The sequence below is a fragment of the Argopecten irradians genome, chromosome 1, assembly GCF_041381155.1.
Source record: "Argopecten irradians isolate NY chromosome 1, Ai_NY, whole genome shotgun sequence".
Taxonomy (NCBI): Eukaryota; Metazoa; Mollusca; class Bivalvia; order Pectinida; family Pectinidae; genus Argopecten; species Argopecten irradians.
Genome location: NC_091134.1, coordinates 33436362 through 33459254, shown reverse-complemented (window position 1 = coordinate 33459254; position 22893 = coordinate 33436362). Strand labels below are relative to the sequence as shown.

The 22893-nt window shown below is 34.1% G+C and overlaps 1 protein-coding gene across 1 annotated transcript in view; it reads left to right on the top strand.

Moving 5' to 3' along the window:
• The window catches only part of LOC138323172 (gamma-butyrobetaine dioxygenase-like), a 34991-nt gene that overhangs the window by 10198 nt on the left and 1900 nt on the right, over nt 1-22893 (top strand). Inside the window, exons 4-9 of the mRNA XM_069267619.1 lie at nt 3782-3909; nt 5116-5255; nt 5812-5870; nt 7804-7879; nt 17628-17672; nt 20297-20421. Coding sequence (XP_069123720.1) covers nt 3782-3909; nt 5116-5255; nt 5812-5870; nt 7804-7879; nt 17628-17672; nt 20297-20421 — 573 coding nt within the window. The remainder of the gene's footprint in view (nt 1-3781; nt 3910-5115; nt 5256-5811; nt 5871-7803; nt 7880-17627; nt 17673-20296; nt 20422-22893) is intronic.

Here is a 22893-nt window from a genome sequence, read left to right as displayed (position 1 = left end):
ACTGCGTTGTAACGTTACTGTTGATTATAGAACTGCCTAGCTGCTCTGATAAAGTAGACAAAACCAAGGAATTGTTCTGTAACTATTGCATAAGCGGCAATATAGACATTGTTAGTGTTGAGGATACCTGGAGTTTATGTGATGGATGCATAGGAGACCCATTTCGGTTTAGCAAATGTACATAATAAAGTGAACAAAGAATCTCAGTAGTTAATAACATAGGCCATTTTTTTTAAATCGACACTATCAGACATACTATGTAAATTTCTTTTTACGTCTCATCAAAAGGTGTCGTTATCTACAATTTGCAAGCATGGTATTGTATCTCTGTGACCTGGCGAGTGCTTTATTTCCTCAATAACCCTTTTTATCATCTTTTTTTTTAAATCGTCATTACAAATGTAGTCATATTCGGTTAAATCAGACAGGGGTAATGTTGTTAGCATTCCATAAGTATTAAACACAAATGATTGTGACATGTCTTTTCTACACTTTATGTTAGTACAATCCTCAGTTTTATATACTATGTTATCTGGTTGTACGATAACCTTGACTAAGCCCTTTGTCATTACGTCTACAATGCACTACGTTAACTTTTATGCAGATTTACTTTATCTGCATGGTTTGCCCCAAATACGTCGGCTGAACTTTTTTTCTCAAATCTGATCTTCGTTTTACGTCCAGAAAACAGGAGATGGGTGTCCCTCAGGGTGGTATCCTGTCTGCCACATTTTTTTGTTTAAAGTTGTATGGTCTATCACTTACGCTCTTTTTGTCGTAGTGAACACTGTTTAAGTGTACCCGTAAAAAATTGGCTCGAAAGATGCCGAATCATTCCGAACTCTTCCGAACGTCGTCATGACAATCTCGAAGTAACACGAGAGTTGTGAAACCTTTTTCATAAACAAAACCTACATGTACAAAGAAAATAATGCTCGCACATTACAATATTTGACACACAATATTTTACGACAATGTGTGAGTTGAATGTTTCAAATACTCATTCTGTATACATGTACATATACAAGCATGATTTGCTCATATGAGCCAGAAGGAAAACGTAAACAAACACATGTGCGCTTACGCTAGTTACCTGACTCACCACGTGCAGGTTTTGTCGAACGTCAGTCACGTGATACGATTTGGAATCCGACAAAACCTCACTGAAAATGGCTGTGATTGAATCGCTTATTCAAAACCAGGAATATGTGATCCCCTAGATTTCGGCTCTGTTATAGGCCGACATATGCTTTTTGGGAGCTAAATCATCAAGTTATATGTCAATGTTAAAATATCAAATGTTTAAATGACATATCGTTACAGTGAAATTAGCATGCAATATAGCTTTAAAGATTAACAGCATAACCAAATGTCTTAGCCAAATTACAGAAGGGTCTCTATTTGTGGATGATTTCTTGATCTGTCACCGATCAAAAACATACACTATTGAACGACAACTACAATAATGTTGAGACAAATTACAAAGTTGGCCTGACGAAAATAGCTTAAGATTTTCAAGATCAAAAACTGTCTGCATGCATTTCTGTAAAAAACAAAAACCACACAAGGATTCAGACCTCACATTCAATGGAATTAAAATTCCAGCAGTTGAAAAAACTAAATTTCTTGGACTAATATTTGATTCGAAACTGTCCTTTGTACCACATATCAAACATCCGAAGGATAAGTGTTCGAAGGCGCTGAACATTCTACGTGTTCTTTTCCATTCTGATTGGGGCGCAGACCGTGAAATGCTTCTGCATATATACCGGTCACTTATTAGATCAAAACTTGACTACGGCTCGATTGTCTACGGATCGGCTCGCAGCTCATATCTACAGATGCTTCTATCCAGAATCAAGGACTGCATCTCGCACTAGGAGCATTTCGAACAACACTCGTTTTGTGTTTACCAAGAAGAGTAATCCCAATGGATCGAGTATGCTATTGCGCTAAAGCCTTGCAATTCTTACCATGTAGACAAGGATAGTACAGTCCTGACTTTAATGTCTAATACAAACCAAACCCAGAAAGATCTAGATATAAATTGTAGGTCACACATGGACATCCATACAAATTACTATAAGTTAAAATAGAGGTCATTGCAGTTGTATATTTTAATGATGCTCTCTGAAAGGTATTGACCGCATCGGTATAAACACTTGAAATGCTCTATCTGTGACAAAATACGAAATGAAAGGTATAGACCATACAACTTTAAATGATAAAGTCAAATTAGAGACATTGTAGTATTTATATATGTTAATGATGCTCTCTGGAGTTTAATGACCTCATCGGTACAGTAAGCATGGATCGACACATCATTGTTATTGCTTTCTGAACTATGGAAAGTAGGTTTGGAGTGTATCTCGTAGAATAGCTGAAATAGCATACTGCGTTGTAACGTTACTGTTGATTATAGAACTGCCTAGCTGCTCTGATAAAGTAGACAAAACTAAGGAATTGTTCTGTAACTATGGACCCAGTAGTTCAATAACATAATACGTTTTAAATCGACACTATCAGACATACTCTGTAAATTTCTTTTTACGCCTCATCAAAAAGTTGTCGTTATCTACAATATGCAAGCATGATATTGTATCTCCTCAATAACCCTTTTTATCATCTTTTTTAATTTCCATTACAAATGTAGTCATATTCGGTTAAATCAGACAGGGGCAATGTTGTTGCCATTCCATAAGATACCACATTATCTAATTTTCTGTATATTACGCAGAAGTAATTGTAGCATTTATTTTTCATGCTTAGTGTTATTTGGTCCTCAGTTATATATCTGATTTTACATTTTTACATTAACCTTGAGTAACCTTTGTGTCATTGCGTTTAAAATACACTCCATAAACTTTTACACATGTTTACGTTATAAAAATAATCGCTTACAACAGTACTACCCGGTCTGTAGGCTAAAGACAATTGTATTTTAAGCCTTTATTCATTTATTTACTTTTTTAGAAATGTTGGGGAAATAAGTCGAATAATTAAGATACATACCAAACAAGGACCATATTATGTATATACATTGCAATTTAGATATTTCGGAATTTTGTCGCTTTACAACACAAGACATTCGATATTGCACTTAAGAATTCCATTGCTCAAGGTTGAGCTCTTCTGGGTAGTGTCCTATGACCATCGTTCTTCTTGTATCAATATTCACATCAGGTAATATAACTCACCTATCACAGACAGTATACCCGTGCACGTATTCAGTCTCGTAGCAAAGTCACGTGCGGTTTCCAGACTCTTTGACTGACTAATTATATAATGAAATACCTTTGATTTTGTCCATACGATGCTATACTGTAACGGCGTGGATATCAAAGATACGGTTTTTAATCGGATTATACGTATTGTGTTCAAATTGAGATTTTTTAAAAATAGATATTTTAGAGACATAACATTTCTGGCCTAACAAAACTTTTTTGTAGAAAAGAACTTTTTTTTTGGCTGTATTATAGGTGGCTTCTGCTTTCAATTTTCAGCTTATCAACTCTAAAATGATGTTAGTCTGTTTAAATAGCAATTAGCTCAGGTTTATGTGTTATTTTTGTTTCCTAGTTTCCATAGAAAATGTTTATGTGTTATTTTGTTTCCTAGTTTCCATAGCAAATGGTTTATGTGGTTTTTTTTAGTTTTCTAATTCCCATAGCAAATATTTGATGTGCTATTTTGTTTTCTAGTTCCCATAGCAAATGGTCAATGTGATATTTTGTTTCCTAGTTTCCATAGCAAATGGTTTATGCGTTATTTTGTTTCCTAGTTTCCATAGCAAATGGCTGAGGTTTAACTGCCGGTGCGACAAGTGCACAAATCAGACATCAAGCAGTTGGATTTGGCCTGCACATAAAGTGCCATTGGACCTAACTCTTAAATCTGTGAATACATCAGGTAAGTATAGCACTACAGTTGATACACTGTCTCATTCTTAAATCATTTTAGGTATCGTTTAATCCTCGGATATACCCTGACGTTTATATACTAATGTTTTATGTACTGTAACAAAAATAACCAATATCTTAAAGGGACAATTCAATGAGGCTAATTCTGTTACATAACCATGAAGCAAAATATGACATAAATGTATTGTTCTACATTCCTTATGAAACATATAACAAGAATTATTGAAAAATTTCAGGACATCGTATTTTGATTGATACAGTTGAATATCAATACAATTAAGCAGGTACAACATGTACGCTGTACCTAAAGCCGAGCCAAAGTCACGCACGTTAAACAAATGCAATAGATAACCACTGAGTAGTTAATGAAATTATTTGTTTGACAGGAACATGCGTCTAATAAGTTAAACACACTACTGTAAGACCGGTTCTAGACAAACATTTCTTTACTACACTGGCAAGGGCCAGGGTTCGTCAAACAAGGTATCCGATCACTATGTGTAATGGCGGACAGGTACAAAAAAGATGATTTTAGCACCACTATCAAAATCATTGTATTTACATCTGCAGTGTAGTAAACGTTCTACCTACAGACCATCAAGCCAAGTTGTGTTCTACAATTTCATTTCACATTTGTACAAAATATTGTAAGTAATTTTAAAGGAATTGATGTGGGTATGTTTCCATCTTCCATTGAATGCTTTTCAAGCCTTATGGTTTTCAATAGATTACTGAAGAAAAAATGTCATAAAAAATGAAAACATAATATGTTGGCTCAGTTATGGAACATATATATCGCCTGGTTTACCGATGATGATATTGTATATGAACTAGGACGATGGCTTTTTCACATCCTATAACGTAAATTTTCTCTCAACAGATATTAAAGGAAACTTTTTCTCTGTATATGAGATACAATTAAGTAATATATCAGCACTCTTTAGATACAGAAGCAACGGGGAACTGAGTTTTCAATGTCAAATGCATTCATCCCTACCCAGTGTGGAAAGCTCTGCGCTCAAATGGTATTACAATTGCAATCACTGCTTACAATATGACTCGTGGCATAAATAAACGCCTGAAGTGTACGGCTCAGGTAACGGCTGTTGATGAAGCACCAGGCCCTACTCAGTAGGTAATAAGACTACAAATACCAGTTTTACAACAATAAATCAAAATAATTCTCGTGTTTCAGATAATGGTGATATCAATATCCAATGGAACGAAGAGGAACATGAAGGAATCCTTACAAAGGAACATCTTTTACAACATTCTTACTCCGAGGAAAACCGAAGACGGCTTAGGGATGAGACAAAACTACAGTTCCAGACTGATGTAAGTTACACTTAAGATGAAGTAAAGAAGAAATCTCCTATTTCAATATCACTCGTTATCGGGTTCAGTTGTCGTGCAATTGGTGAATGAATAATTTTGGATTATTCATTGGAGATATTGCTAAATCTCCTTTTAGGGGATATCAAAAACATAAGATAAACTATAGGTAATTGGAAGATAGCTCAAAACGAAATTAACACGGAATAACAATGTTTTAATCTTTAGAATGTGTGAAAGAAGGATACTCTTGGAAACCAATGAATAGTTTGTGTTTTAACAAACTCAAACAATAGATTTTACTTCAAAAAGACTCTAATACATATTACAGTATAGATACAAAACTTATATTGATAAGTTGAACAGATAGCCAAGACTATCCTCTTCGATGTTTCGTGCTATTTTATTAAACATTTAATTCTGATTCCTTTCATCCTTTTTATACATTCTTGGGTATTGCTACTCGCGATGTTTTACGTTATCTTATTGTGTGTATGTAGTTTATTTTCGAAATAATTATTGCTGTATTATAATGTTGATTGTATAATTGTTTTAATAGATGACAGTTGCAGAGCTGTCTTGGCGAGATGTTCAGTCATCAGAGGACTCCCTATACAGGTTGGTTTTAAAGTAACAAACAAAAACAATACCTAACGTTAATATTACCTCAACCACCTCTGGGTTTCCGGTTCGAAATCCACCTTTTATAAGCCTGGCACAATATTACTATTAACGTACCTATATTAGAGGTAAAATTTTAGCGCAAAAACGAACACTTGTGCATTTTTTTTTTTTATATAAATCAGCGGAATTTGGTGTTTCAATTTTATTATCATCCTTTAACAAAATTTAGAGCTCTACATGAATTTGCGCGTCAAAAATGGCGCAAAAGCAGTTGAAATAAAACTACCGATAAAAAAGTACCTGTACAATATACAACACCAGCGGTTTAGATATTTCGAAAGAGGAAGCAGACGGTATTTCACTCACTAGGGTCACAATGAAAATGTATGACAAATCTCAGAAAATTGACGACGAGAGCATGCAACAAAACGACAAGGTATGTTAAGAAAGTTAAATGAAAACAAAATTCATTATGTGTCTAGAAATATGATCATGGTATTCACAGAAAAAAGACTACTACTCTACATAATAATAATAAATAATAAAATCTTTTATTTAACCAGGGTTACATATTTAGACAAGCCTAATTTACATTATGGCCCTGCATCAATATATACAGTTATCACAGACAACAGTTTAATACAGACAATACCTTAATTTAAAATACATATACATTCATATCAACATGTAAATATGGTTGCTTTCTAAAATATTGGTAGAAAGTATAAAACTAAAATTGTAAAAACACACCCTTTAAATATTTTTGTTTAAAAACAGTAACACTGAGGGTATTTCTAATATCATTGTTCAGTCCATTTAGTAAATTGGAACAAGTGTAAACAAATGAGCGTTTAAAATAACTTGTTCTTGTATTAGGAATATAAAACTTATTTGAAATTGAAGATCTGGTGTTTCTCATACTAACATCCCTAATATAGGTAAACATGTTACTGAAAACACTAGGAGTATCCCCATGTAAAATTTTGTAAGCAAGAACAGCTTTCCTAAAAATAAAATAGTTTTCTATTGGCAGCCACTTCAACTGAGTAAAAAGTACTTTGGATGGTGTTAAAATATCACTAACATTCAACTCTCGGCATTTGGATAACCTCTGTGCTGATCCAATCATCATGCACTGGGTTTTGTTCAAATTCAGACTGAGTTTGTTTTCTCTCATCCACTTGATTGTACAATGTAAATCATCTTTCATTTGTGCCTCTAAAAGATCTACTGACTTATTTCTCACACTTTGTGGGGTATCATCAGCATACATAATTACAGTAGAATGTTTGAGACATTTAGGATAATCAATTATATTCAAAATAAACAGCAGTGTCCCAGGTATTGACCCATGATGTACTCCAATATCTATAGGTTTAAAATCAGACATGACATCCTTGTAGCTTACTGCTTGTGATCTGTTTGTCAGATAAGACTCAAAGAACCTTAATGAAAGAGGTGGTACAGCATATGATTTAAGTTTATGTAAAAAAACAGCATGATTAACAGTATCAAATGCTTTTCGAAGGTCGATAAATACAGCACCAGTTAGAAAACCTCTATCTATGAATGACTGTGCTGTTTGCGTATTCTTCAAGAGTTATATACGAAGGTTATGTAAATGAAAACACGCCATTAAAAAATTAGAACAGTTGGGAATTAAAAAAAACCTGCCAAGAGTCTTAAATTGACAAATAAAAACAAATGTCAATTAAAAAAATTCCTTTTTAATTCCTTTTTTCTTCCCTCGCCTCCCCTCAAGTATATTCAAACTAATATCCTCTATACTCTTACTGGTCACATAATATGACGTCACTTCCTCTTAGAGGATCTACACCATTCCAAACATAAATGTTATTTTCCAGATTATGTTTGTTTTTTTCAGAATCCTTGGTTACGTTACTTTTTTGTGCTTTGTTTTATATAGATGGTTGAGATATATCGGTGACCAGGGGATATGCCTTTTGACAGATGTACCGGCCGAACATCACTACATCAAGAACGTAAGTTGTCTGATTTTAATTTGATTTTAAACATAGTTTTATTGTCGTAAATTATTGACAACAGGGATTGGACACAAGTTTTGCCAACTTAGTAACGTCCTCTCCCGAATACATAATGTGAATATATACATAATGGACAGCAATGAAGACAATACATATACATAATATGAATCAAAATTTTCTATTTTAAGAATGAACGAGAAAAGGGAAAGATAGAGGAGTATAGGAGAGGAGAATAGTTATTTATTAAGTTATAATTATTTGTAAAAGTGATAATTGTATACATAGTTATCTGACTGGCTGGGAAACACCGATCGGTTACTTCCTTAAAAACGTTGTCCATTATACACATTCCATAGAAAGCATTGCACTGAAGATCCACTCGAAGCCATTCCTTTCCTTGAAAATCTTTCAACTACACCAGCCAGCAGATACAACTAATTTATACTGTTGACATATGTATAACATGTAATCTATTAATCAACTAAGATACGGGGTAGATATAGGAAATGGGGTAGGATGCTCATAATGTCAAAACCTGCCAGTACTATCAATATAAATTTGGACTGCCTTTGCAATATTAGGTTAGCATCATTTTCTAAAGCTGCATCTCCTCTTAGTAATGTATCTAATGTGATGTCACCGGGGTACCAATGAAGATCGTTTAATAATGTCTGTCGTATAATGTGATATTTTGGGCATATAAGGAAAAAGTGATAAGAGTCTTCGCACATGAATCCACACTCACATCGTGCTGAAGGCAAAAGATTGGATCTGAAAAGATCGTAATTTAAAGTACTTGCTCTATTTCTTAATCTGTAGTGGAGAATATTAAGCCGTCTAGTACCAAAATTTAGAAAACACAAATCGGTTTCAGGAAGGAAAGATTTACTTAAATTTGATTTGAAGGTATTTAAAGTTGGAGAATTTCTAATAGATATATCTGAATTATTCCAAAGAGAAGAAGTTGGAGGAAAGAAGGAGTTAAATGTGCGTTGGAGTCTATAACGATGTTGCCTCACGTCCCGGAAATTTCTTAAGTCATAGTTTGTCAGGACACCGATGTTTTCTGGTAATATATTACATAAATTTGAGGGAGCTATGTTGTGTTTAATATTATAAAACGGGGTTAATTTTCTTATCTCTCTCCGTTTAGATAATGGAAGCCATCCAATTTCTTTATAAATAAACTCTGTTTTGGTATATATTGGCAGTCCTGTAATAATACGGGCGGCATCAAGTTGTAAATTTTCAAGATTATTAGAATTTGTGACACCACAATTATGCCAAACTTCACATGCATACTCTAAAATAGGTCTTATATATGTTAGATACATTTTTTTCTAAAAATTTTCTGCTTAGTAGAAATTTCAATTTACGAAGTGTTGCTATATATTTCGAAACCTTCTTAATAATTTCATCTATGTGTTCAGACCATTTAGCATCGCTACTTAAAATTACTCCTAAGTGTTTGTGTTTGTGTGTGATTTCTATTACTGTATTGTTGAATGTAAAAAGTGGCTGGTAAGGGAGATTTGAAAGAGATACTAATATAATTTCTGTCTTTTTGGGGTTGAAGGACATAAGCCAGTCATTTGACCATTTTTCTAATGTTTTAAAATCAGTATTTACAACACGTGTAATATCTTCTAAATGTTTTGAAGAATATGATAACGAGGTGTCGTCTGCAAAGAGACGACATAGTGAAATTAGTTCGTTTGAAATATCATTAATATAAATAAGAAAAAATAGAGGACCTAGGACAGAACCCTGTGGTACACCAGCATTTGTATTTTTCAAAGAAGAATTTGATGTATTTATAAAAACAGACTGTTTTCTACACGACAAATAATTAGCTATCCAGGTAAGTAAGTTTCCATTTATTCCATATTGTTGAAGTTTGTATAAGAGGCCTTTATGCCAAACTCTATCAAAGGCTTTGGAAAAATCGCAAAAAACAAAAGCTATGTGTTCATGATTTTCTAAAGACAGCAACATGGAATGATATAATTCTATTAGCTGATGTGTGCAAGAGTGTTTTGGTAGAAATCCTGATTGTAACTTGTAAATAATATTATTTTGGTTGAAAAAAATTGTAAATATGTTTGTATACTAAACGCTCAAAGATTTTTCCAATACAACTTAGTAATGAAATTGGTCTGTAATTAGATACAATGTGTTTATCACCACCCTTGAATATAGGTATAACATTTGCTATTTTCCAACTTTCGGGATAGGAACAGGTTTGAAGGGACGCATTAAATAGGATAGATAAAGGTAGGGAATCTCGTTCATAATCAATTTCAACATTCTATGACTTATTCCGTCAGGACCGGTTGCTTTATTTATACTTAAAATGCTTAAAATATCTTTCACTTCATCGGGTGTTATAACTATATCGGTGAGTGTGGAGGCAGTTTGTGTATTAAATGTAGGTAGGTGTTTGCCTTGGTCATCTATTGTCGTTATGGATGTAAAGTAATCGTATAAAAGGTTGCATTTTTGTGTGTCGTCAGAAGTATAGTTCGATGAATGATCACAATATAGGGGAGATATCTCGGTGTTTTTTCCCTTTAAGTAAGAGTTTAAGTAATTTCCAGTATGTTTTTGGGTCAGAATTGGATATGTCAATAAGGTTATCTACGTTTTCGAAAAATATTTCCTTGGCACGTTTAATCATATTATTAACTTTGTTTCGTGCTTTCTTGTATTTCGATATGTTGAGATTAGTGTTGTGTTTTATCATTGTATGTTTTAATCTGTTTCGTATACGTGTTTGTTTTCTAATGTTGTTGTTAAACCATGGTCTGTCGTGTTTGCGTATTTGCACTAATTTAGAAGGTATACACATATCCATAGCCATCCTAATACTATCAGTTAAGAAGTTACACATGTCATTTACATCACTACACGAGTCAAACTGTTCTTGCCATGGAACATTATTAATGGTTGTTTTTAGCTGATCGATATCTGCTTGATCATAAATTCATACTTTACGTTTAACTGATTTTTCAAGATCTCTTTGCACATCAATTATTGCAAAAACTGCTTTATGGTCACTTATTAAGTTGTCAACTTCAATTACGTCAGAGAGGATTGTAGTGATAGTATCACTTACTATAATAGGATCAATCAAACTAGATGAGTTTGCAACCGTTCTGGTTGGTTCCAGTATAATATTGGTAAGATTAAAAGATGTAAGTATGTTATATAGTTCCCCTCGGTTTAGGTTTAAAAAATCTACATTGAAGTCACCCAATAATATTACATTGTTAGTAATGTCAAATGCATTATCTAGTGAGTGTTTCAGGCGTTGCCAGATACCATTTGAATTTGTTATATTACGGGATTTGTACAGATTTGCAACAATATATATTGTGTTGTTTGAATGTACTTGTGCCCAGATAATTTCGTCGTTTGCAAATTCGAGGTCATATCTTCGCTTAGCTATAATAGAGTTTGAAAAATACATAATAACGCCACCTCCAAACATATTTCTATCTTTGCGAAAAGGCTCGTCACTAAAACCATATATATGAATATCTTCGTTTGGTATTGAACAATCTAAATGACTTTCTGTAATGCAGAGGATATCAACATCGTTAGATATTGATTCAACATAATTTATTTTATTGCGTAGACTTCTAACGTTTAATTGCATTAAGTTTAGAGAGTGAAAAGTAGATGTGTTTATGTTATCTGGACCAGGGTTTGGATGGATGTCTCCGGACATAAGTAAACGGAGCAGAATAGGGACAGTGATATTAGTGTTTATGGTCGCTTGAAGGATCGACAGTATACAAACAAGGGTAGTGTATTTGATATTCGTTGAAAGTATCAAGAGGAAAGATGCCATTTTCGTTTTAAAATAATAGCTAGCACGAATCTTGCACATTTTTGAATAAAAAGAACCTATGGAAGCCCTCCACGAATCAATATCAGTACCCATCATGGTGGATGAAAAAAATAATCACAATCATATGCGAGAGGAACTTCCATAGGGTAGGTAAAAGCGACGGTGCATGTAGGTTTGACAAAATGAGCACAAGACAGGTTAAGCAGAGCAAAGGGATGGGAGAAGGAGACACTAAATAAAAGAAGAAAGGAGCAGAATAGGGAAAGAAAACAGAAGAGAAATAGCTTTGAAAACATCAAAAAGGTTATGCAATGGATTGTAGAGTGTGGTAATTATACTGATTTTTTTTTAAATATTGAATTTGTCGTATATTAGACCAGACTTAATTACAGTAGATAATAGGTAATCAACAGTGTACACATGTAAACAAGTCAAGTGTACGTTTACCCGTATATAAGCATTATGAATGTATATATATATCGTTGTATATAAGGGCATATAGTATGTAACCATAACATGAACAAAACTTTAAAAATAATTGCGTACATTATGTGTAAATACAATCACAATGAAAATGTTATGCAGATAGTATGGATTTTGGCTATCAGAAGACAATATGTCGTACACATGTACACAAACACAAACTTTTCCTATTCTAGCACACGCACGCGACTGCTGGTGTAGTCGGCGATGTAATATACATAGTGTGTGGATATGGATACAGGCTCTTATGCTTTAACACATACACGCACGTGCATGATAGCACATACGTACGGTTTCATGTATAATTCATTGCTGATGTTTTAGTTTATAGATAGTAGAAAATACGCAAGTATGCGTGCGAAAGTGCGTAAGTATATACAGCAATGACTCGAGGTTACCTGTATGCATAAGTACACTTGCACGCACGAACTCTAACGTATGCGGTTCAATGTATTGGGACCAACATGCGTCAAACACCTGCGCACAGTACATAAATGCATGAGTTTTTCACTAGTGCATTAATGGGCACATTGGAATTATAAATTGATTTAGCAGATATTTTTGTGTATTGGTGTACATTGGAATAATTGCATATATATACACATGTAATTTTGGCTTAATTAATTACCATATGCTTTTGAATGCAAAAACTTTACACACTCGATGGATAATAATAACAAATAATAACAAATAAGCGCAGACATACATAAATGCGTGGCATTGTTCACACAAAGCAAAGTGTATTTGCAGATTGGAACATGATTGTCAATTATCTAATAGTAAGGAAATAATACAATATCTTTCTTTTTAACGCGGTGGTTCATTTAATTAATTTGGTTTGGCAAATTTGGTTGAACAGTTGTAATTAATATATCCGTACACCGATATTGTGTCTAAGCGCCTATTACTTGTAATTCCAGTGAATGTATAAATTTCACACATACACATATATATGTCTGAATAGATACATCTATACATGCAACTTTAGAAATGGCATAGTTATTCTTTGAACACTTTGAACATGTTTACTTGTTTGTACATATAGCGAGTATATTTGTCAGCAGCTGTCATCTGCATCAAAATATACAATTAAAGATTACATGAAATGCATGAAGAATGAATAGCTGTATAGGCGGTTATTGTTCAATTTGTTGCATATATAATTGTAAAATATACAAATTATGCGCAAATGCACATATGGGTTCGCGCACATATGTGCACATTACGGTAACCTTGTGAACATTAGTATACTCGTATATTTATTCTATATTTTGATACAATAGGCGGATATTGTTCAATTAGTTGCATATATAAATGTAAAATATACTAGTTATGCGCAAATGCACATATGGGTTCGCACACATATGTGCATATTACGGTAACCTTGTGAACATAGGTATTTATTTTGATACAATAGGCGGTTATTGTTCAATTAGTTGCATATATAAATGTAAAATATACAAATTATGCGCAAATGCACATATGGGTTCGCACACATATATGTATATTACGGTAACCTAGTGGACTTTAGTATACTCGTATAATGAATCTATATTTTGATACAATAGGCGGTTATTGTTCAATTAGTTGCATATATAAATGTAAAATATACAAATTATGCGCAAATGCACATATGGGTTCGCACACATATGTGCATATTACGGTAACCTTGTGAACATAAGTATACTCATATAATGAATCTATATTTTGATACAATGTAAATTATATATTTCTGATGTGATCGTTCATGTGTGTATGAAATGAGTATATAGATTGAAAATATATAATAGTACATATTATCATTTTTGTTTAGTTTACGAAGAATTGGGTCATGCATGCATGAACGAACGCATACTGCCATATATATAAATTTATTTGGTTATTTATTAAAAGGATATCTTATACGCTTCGACCATTGGAGTCGTGTTCAAAATATATTTCATCGTGGTGGGAGAGAGTCCATGAATTGATGCACGTACGCGTTAGCTTCAGAACTCGGAGCCATATGAGTTGATTAGAATTTTCGGGGAATTTTCAGTTTTTTTTGGCAAATATTCGCCCGTCCATGGTCCAGTGAGATGCTTTTTTGCCGTCACGCCACAGTTTTCCAAGATCGTGAACGATTCCTTGTCTATAGGGTGTCAGACACTCGGTAATGAATATCTTGCTGTCCCTGTACTGATTTTTTAGGGCGGATTTGGCTTTGTATACCTTAACTTCTTCTTCTGTCTATCAGTGTATCGGACAAAACGGGCAATGATGGTTACTTTTTTGTCGCGCACCTTGCCAATAATATGAGATCTTGATATATCATTTATACTGAGAGGAACATTGATTTTTTTACAAATGTTAAGTACCGACTGATAAGTGTCGAATTCACCAAGTGGCTTGTCTATCGGAACATTGTGAAATTTCAGGGCACCTCTCCTTGTGTATTGTTGTTGTTCATCAAGGTCAAACTGTAGATTCTGGATTGTGTTTTTGAGTTCAGATATTTCGGAGGCCTGATCCTGCAATTGAGTTTTGATGGGTGCCATGACGTCATTGATATGGGAATTGATAACCGATTTGATGGTGTCGTTGTCAGACAAGGTTTCTTTGATGTGTTTGTCGATTTCTGGCTTCAGAGATACAAGTAACATTTCGGATACGATGCCTGCTAACTTTGGCGCTAAAATGTCAGAGAAACGAGTAATAAAGTCAGGTGTAAACAAAGAGTCTTGTTTACTCTCGATACATGCCGAAAATGTTTTCTCTTGAGAATCCGAAGGAGATAATGTTTGGCTGCCCTCCGGTAAAGGGGATGTGTATAGAGAAAAACGTTTATTTTCAACATCCTCTGGGGACAACGGACTACTCATTGTTTTCCGTTTGCTGGGGTCAGACACAGCTGGGCTTAAAAACTTGTTTAACGTCGACTGAGACATATGTATACACTGTACTTGTAGGACAGACCGTCTATAAATATATAGTAACTGACACAAAGGGTACGAGCGTTTCTCACCTGTGTTACACACCTGTATGACTGTGTACAATAAAGAAGCACAGTGATTTCCAATAAAAGTTCAAAGTGTATGGAATTGAAACTTCTTCTAAACACAGGAAAGTTCGTTAACTACGATGTGGTCTACTCACATTACCAGAAAACTGCTTACAAATAGCTGTACTTAGTGAAATGTTCACCACACACTGACCACCGTCTTCACCGCTCGACCATTGTCCTGACTCATTGTCATTCACACTATCACTCGTACAATATACAATAATCCGAACAATTGAGCCCAACCATCCTGAAATTATTTATTTATTTTTAACGAACTTTCCGGTCTGCTGGATTCCGTTAATTGGTCAATAATCAAATCCGTTCTCCGATATTTAGGTATCAATTATGGACCTTTGTTATCCATATACTAACATACCACCAAGGTAGAATTTAATAATGTATTTTCATTAACAAATTTCAAAAGACCTATACCATCATATGCAAATAAAAGAATAATGGTGGTCATAGGACGTCACCCTGGAGAACTCAATGTTTGGGTAGTTTCTGAAAACAATCTAAATCGAATATCACGTGATCATGTTGTTTGTTTGTTTGATTTATTAACGTCCTATTAACAGCTATGGTCATGTAAGGACGGCCTCCCATGTATGCGGTGCGTTGCGTGTATGTTGTCTGAGGTGAGTGTACTGGGAGACTGCGGTATGTTCGTGTTGTGTCTTCTTGTATAGTGGAACTGTTGCCCTTTTTATAGTGCTATATCACTGAAGCATGCCGCCGAAGACACCAAGCAACACACCCCACCCGGTCACATTATACTGACAACAGGCGAACCAGTCGTCCCACTCCCTGTATGCTGAACGCTAAGCAGGAGCAGAAACTACCACTTTTATAGACTTTGGTGTGTCTCGGCCAGGGGACAGAACCCAGAGCCTTCCTCACAGGGGCGAGCGCTCAACTCAAGCACTAAAGTGAGGCGGTGCCAAGGGAGGCATTAGGAAAGATAAAGTCAGTTAGGAAGAAGAGAAAAGATAAGATCCTAAATTTAGTCGCCTTTTACGATCATGCAATAGGGGCAGCAGGTACAATTCTAACGCCCTACCTGCAGGGCCGACGTGATCATGTATTAACTAACGAGATTAGTGGAAAATCAGTGAATATCTAATTGTTCCGATTATCGCACACTTCTTCTACCTTCATTAAACTTCACCTTTCATTTTATCAATACTATGCAAAAGTAATCAAAATTACTGTAAAACATGCTATAATACGACCATGATTAAATCTTTTTTATTATTATTTGGAAATTTAGAAATCTTGAAAGTTTAATATCATTTCTGCTTACATACAAAATGTAATAATTGGAATTAAATCCAGGTTACACTGATGTTAATCTATCTTATATTTCCATTCTTTCATGACTGATTTATGCAATTTGTCTAGAAATACTCGTACATTTCCTTGCATGAACGACTGAATTCATTAATTTCATATAAATCCAATATCTGTTAAAGGTTCAATATATGCAATTTCATTATTTTTTGTAATCACAAACATTTACAATGATCGAACAGGAAAGTCGTGTATTATGACATTATTCCCTGCAGATTAACCTATGATATCGAATAGTAAAAAAATGGTCTTGTAAATATACCTGCCATCTTTAAACAGTCGCAATTGCAAAACCAACAATTACCGAAGCGTTTCTTATATAGGCACACAGGAACCTGACACAAATATCTTACCAACAGGTAGAGAAAAAACGGAGATTTTTTTAATAAACGGGCTCTACATATCAGTGGCACATATATGGCGTATATATATTAGAGAAATAATAGACACTGTAATACTTATATATACCTTGGTTAGAAATATGTGCCAGGTTCCTGTGTATAGGCCTACATATTTTTTAACAGTCGCCTACATGTTTGTTTCTGTTTTTCCCGTGTAAAATCGATCGGGTCACGAATATTACCGAGGCGTTTTGTGTATAGGGCTATAGCCTATATTGATAGGTTTACATGATGTTTTCCAAAAATCGAGAGTTTCCGTGAACTTCTTCGTATCGTTTCGGTTTGTATTTATTGTGGGACACATTAATAATTTTAGATACATGTATCTAGCTTTTTTTTCGAAACTTCACAGTTGGTCTCAGTAACATCTTACCTTGCTTTAGTCATTATTTTATGCAGAGAGAACGTGGTAATTTTCCTGTTAATGTTTGTGATTAAAATTTAAAAAAATGAAAATGTATATTGTGCCTTTAATAATGATGCTTTATTCTCATATAAACAATATACCACTAGAACATGCCTACGATACTGATTAAATTATAATTACTTTGTCAACAGAATTGTTTAGTATTGGAAATACTAATTTATATGACCTAATTATTGTTTGTTTTTCAGGTGGCGACCAAGATCGCCAGTCTAACAGGGACATTGTATGGAGAGGTCAGTCGAGTATTTTCTAAACCAAATATTTCTTAATGTTTATTGAAAACAATTTGTGTGGAGTGAATGTCACAGTGTATGAACGGAAGTGTAAAGTATAATCATAAGTTGCTTTTTGTATCGTCACTTGTGAGTATCGAAGCGGGATGAATGAAAACAGGCATGGTATACAGGTCGGTAAAACACCAAATATCAGCATTATTCGTAACTACAAATATGAACATTATAGACGTCCTTATAACATGTATATTAACAATTTCATGAACATGATTTGGAAAATAATGATAGCAATAGATAAGAATCGAAGTGTAATCACTGAATTACGATCAAAACTGCGATGTGTTTTCGGAGGAAATTGCGTTTTCCCCGTTTTTCCTGAAATATATGTTATAATTGTAACTTATATGAGTAATTTGATTGTTTATTTAATTACAGTTTCTTTATTCTACATCGTCCGTAATTAAAAAGCGGCTAAAATATATCTTAAAATATGCATACACGAAATAGTTGTGTATAGTCGCTTGTTACGTTACTGTATAGTCGCTTGTTTTAATTCAAAAAATTACTGTATAGTCACTTGCGCAGAAATCTCATTACAAATCGCTCATATTTCTACTTTTCAGCAATTTTCTAGCAAAGGGAACTTACATATGATATCGTTTAGGCCACATGATGTGTTCAGCATTGAGAAACATATAAACAAAAAGTGGAAAGTTGCGTTAATCCAGTTTTTTATGATTTGATTAATGGAAAGCTCACTTTTTTATCACGTGCTTCCCGGGCGAGAACGATTTTAAATATGTACATACCAATCGATACAGACGCACAAGGGTAGATTAGATGCTCATCACTATCATCACTAATATTAATCAGCCTATATATGTTATTATTTTATATATAAAAATGTGAGTATGTATGCATTTTGACCACGACGTCATTAAAAGGACATTTTGTTTGTTCTTTTTGCGTCTTGATAATGGGCCAGATCGCCTCGAAAATTTGGCATTATTTTTGTCTATACTAATGGAATTATTCTTTTCCCTATAAGTTATATTTGAAACCAAAATATATTTACGCATGTAAGAAATTGCGAAAATCAGTCGCCGCAACAATAGCATTACATTAAAAACAAAAGATTAAATCGCGAAATTGAATCCCCGTGGAATAACGTTAGACACGAAAATATGAAAATAATTTTGTTAGTGAATGGCCGTTTGCGCGGTTCCGTCGTAAGAAATATGGAAAATGACGTAAGTAATTTTCGTTAATGATTCTAGAAGTATTTTTCTACTCCGTAATTCGGACATTTTTTTAAAGTAATGATTGGTCCATGGAAGTCCAAGTTATACCTGAAGTATCACAACGTGGTGCATTCTATTTCGTTTTTTTTTTTTTTTTTTTTTTGTTGTTGCATTTACTACATCTAAATTGTAAATGACTATATATGATCTGTGCAACAAAGTTGACTAAACGTTTAAATTGATATATGTGTATTTGAGAACTCTGTTAGACTGATTTGCTTAATTTGTTAGCTCCACAGCCTTTTATCACTGAATATATTTCCTCTTTATAACAAGTGACTATACAGTGTCCTCACAAGCAACTCATCCTCGATACTCCAGGGGTTCCGATCACTTACGATCTCTACACCCCTGGACTATCTCATAGTAAAACTGGAGGCAACAGAATAGAACAGGTAATTTAGTCATTTGATGTACATCCAAAGAGCCGTATAACGGTACACTGTGGTTGACTGTGTCGCTTTGATGTTAGGCGTCGCTCTCTCTGTAGTCTTCAAAGGAAATTTTATTTTTGCTAGCCTGTGATTGGTCAAATATTTTCAGCTGAGCTGCCTCCAGTTTTACTATGAGATAGTCCAGGGGTGTAGAGATCGTAAGTGATCGGAGCCCCTGGAATATCGAGGATGCAAGCAACTATGCATCGCCAGTTTCAAAACAATGCAAGTGACTATACAATTTTAACTGATAATCCTACAACTTCAAAATACGATTAAGTAAAAGATAGTGTGTCCATTAATATGTATTTATGTGTTTTATATTGTTGGATTCTTTTATAAACCTGTGATGATGTTTGAAATAATGAAAGCCAGACAGAATACCTTAAAATAGTGCAAAATATTAGGCGGATGTCTCAATTCTTTGATGATGAACAGCAGATCAACTCACGAAAAGTGTCTGAAATGTTATGCTGGTTAACCCTCAACATTGCATTAGTCATTGGTAGTTCAAACTGCTATCCATGACGCCGTTTATAACTGAAGATTTCAACAAAAACGTTTAGAATGAATAAAATTGGCAAAAATGATCCACTATCCATTGTTTCATTTGTCTAAGCAAGTGACCAAGTACCGCTATACAGACTCGACTCGCAACTACGAAATTAAAAAAAAAATACTATACACTTCCGTTCATACACTGTGAATGTTAGATGCATTGTACTTTGCTTCTTCTTTATTTTCGTAAATCTGTGCCAAATACCCAATTTGAGAAATGTGACGATACGTTTAGAGACTTTTGTATACATGGTTTTGGTATAGAAGCATTATTTACGTTTATGAAATATGATCTAATTACAAGTAACAATGTGAACATATATTTTACTAGATATTGGATGTCAAAGTCTTAAAAAACGTCATTAACGCAGCATATGGACGACAAGCCCTTCTTTTCCACACTGACTTTGGTATATATGAAGCACAGCCCGGAGTACAATTTCTTCATTGCTTAAAGTAAGTAGCAGAATGGTTTTTGCATACCATCCTCGTTACGTCAGGGGTTACTATCAATGTCGTCATATCCATCCCTTGACTCCATCATAGTAAAACTGAAAGCAGTTCAGGCGAAAAGATCTGACCAATCACAGGTCTGCAGAGATTCCCTTTTTAGATGGCAACCTCCTGCACAGTGTAGCTTTATTCGATTCCTTTGATTTACAACATAATTCAGTGGAAGCTATAACGAGAGTGATGGTAAACCCTGGAATGTTGAGGACGCATATAAACAATGTTTAATTACATTCATGGATGATTATGTGCCATATTTGAGTATTTAACAATTGAAGGCTTGAACAGTCAAGGTCAATGTGATAAAAATAGTCCATATGAAAAAAAAACTTGTTAAGACAACAAAACTCACTATTTTTCAATAACTTTTCACTTTCCTATTAATATTCCAGACATTTAAAAGATTTTTAATAGTTACATAACCAAACTAGTTTATTCAACTAAAATGTCAATTTTCCCGGACGCCCTAATTTGGTGTAAACTGTATCCATTTATATGGATATGAATTATTACACCACGTCTAAGCTGCATTTATGCACACAGATCATGATCACCATTGGTGTAACAAAGTCTCAGTGGCAAAATGTAAATAACTGAAAATAAATGTGAATTTGAGAATGCAATGTATATTACTTTAGACACTTAAGATGAGATTAGATGATAAAGTTAAATAAAAAATCCCCATTCTTTAGACCTATCGTTTGTGACGAACGAGAAGGATGAAAGAGCTTAGACGTACTAACACCTGGCGACGTCTGGGGAAATCAGTGTGTCTAGCTACTGGTATTACAGGATTACACAGGTCAGTGGCACATCGACGTTATAGTAGGGAGGATAAGGACGCTGGAGACGCTACTGTTCATGCTTACTCATTATTGGTATAATTCGTATAGCAATACAGCGAGCGATGCTTCGGTATGGTCATATTCATCTTAAACACGGTAGATGAATTGGACAAAAGGCTTTGACTAAAGTAGTCCTATCTCAATATCAACATCCATTTTCTCATTTTATCAATATTTGTTCATTTGTTTCCATGAAGATTCCTTTCGGAATATTAAATGGACATCTACATTTCTAATTATGAAGAACTGCTCTTCATAATGAAGCCCTTGAGAAAAGACTCCATCCCTTTAAATTAACTTCCGTCTCTTACCACAGACGATCATCTCTTTTAAAATTGTTATCTTTGCCAAGAGTTAAACTTTGTTCTCTAGACATTATCAATAGCTTTAATCAACGTCATACATGTTTAAAGTAATTGCTTAATCCGGTTGTTAGTCAACGAAATCGCCAATAGCATTAGTTACATGTGTGTTTTACACCATGGGAGTTCAGCATTGACTGTGGTACGCTGAAATTTATTGTGACGTCAGGAATCGTAACTGGAACAATAAACTTGATGTCTTCTCTGCTGGAAAATTTGTATAATGTAGGCATTGTGAATTTAATGACCATCCCAGTTTATATTACCATTTTTTTCATGGCTGTTTTATGGTGTTTTTTTTTTCTAGAACTGCTCGTAGATTTCCTGATATGAAAGACAAGATTCATGAATTTCATATAAAAAAAATCGTTTCGGATAATATTCTTATATGTAATATCTTTTATGAGAAAGAATGCTTCATTTAATTTACTTGGTTCAGCTTTCAAAAACCGAAGACAGAAGAAATGTTTATATATATATACATATATGTCGTCTGTCTTTTATATATAACTAGTCCTGAAAAGTGATATTGGATTTTAGAGTTAAGGCTTAAAATATATTAAAAATATTCGACATTTTCTGTTAAGTTACACTGTACTTGTTTTGTCGTACGACTTATTCTTGAAAATAAAGACTCTGAGGATCCTTCGTTACTTGTATTTGAAGCATTATCGCGGCAATATAATTTCGCGGTTTCCCATTGGTTAGAAAAGACGTGAAAATTAATCACACGCTGAACGTTGGTTTGTAGCACCTGGTTGATGTTTAAGGACATTTTGCCTACTGTTCATGAACGTGTTTGGTCTTTTGTTTCCGTCCGAAACATGAAAATGGGTTTTAATCTTATCGACGGAGACGATTTTTTTCGATTTTCAAATAGACAAAAAAACGCCTGTTTCAGATGCTTTAATTAATTGATTACGTAATCTGTCTGTATCAATTAAATTGATATTTTTGATATTACAACCACAATTTTGATGGATTTTCTGGATTTAATTTATTCGTCCTAACATGTTAAACGAAGTTCGTTATTGTTTTTCAAACTATAGCAGTACATTGTACACATTTACGTTTTGTCCCATTATACTTCTATATTGACTGAACCGCTTATTTCTTACTTATGGTCTGCATAAAGCTAGTCATCAATAAGCAGTAAAGTAACTCATAGAAAAACTGAACATTTTTCGAGATCACACCAACCACACATCATT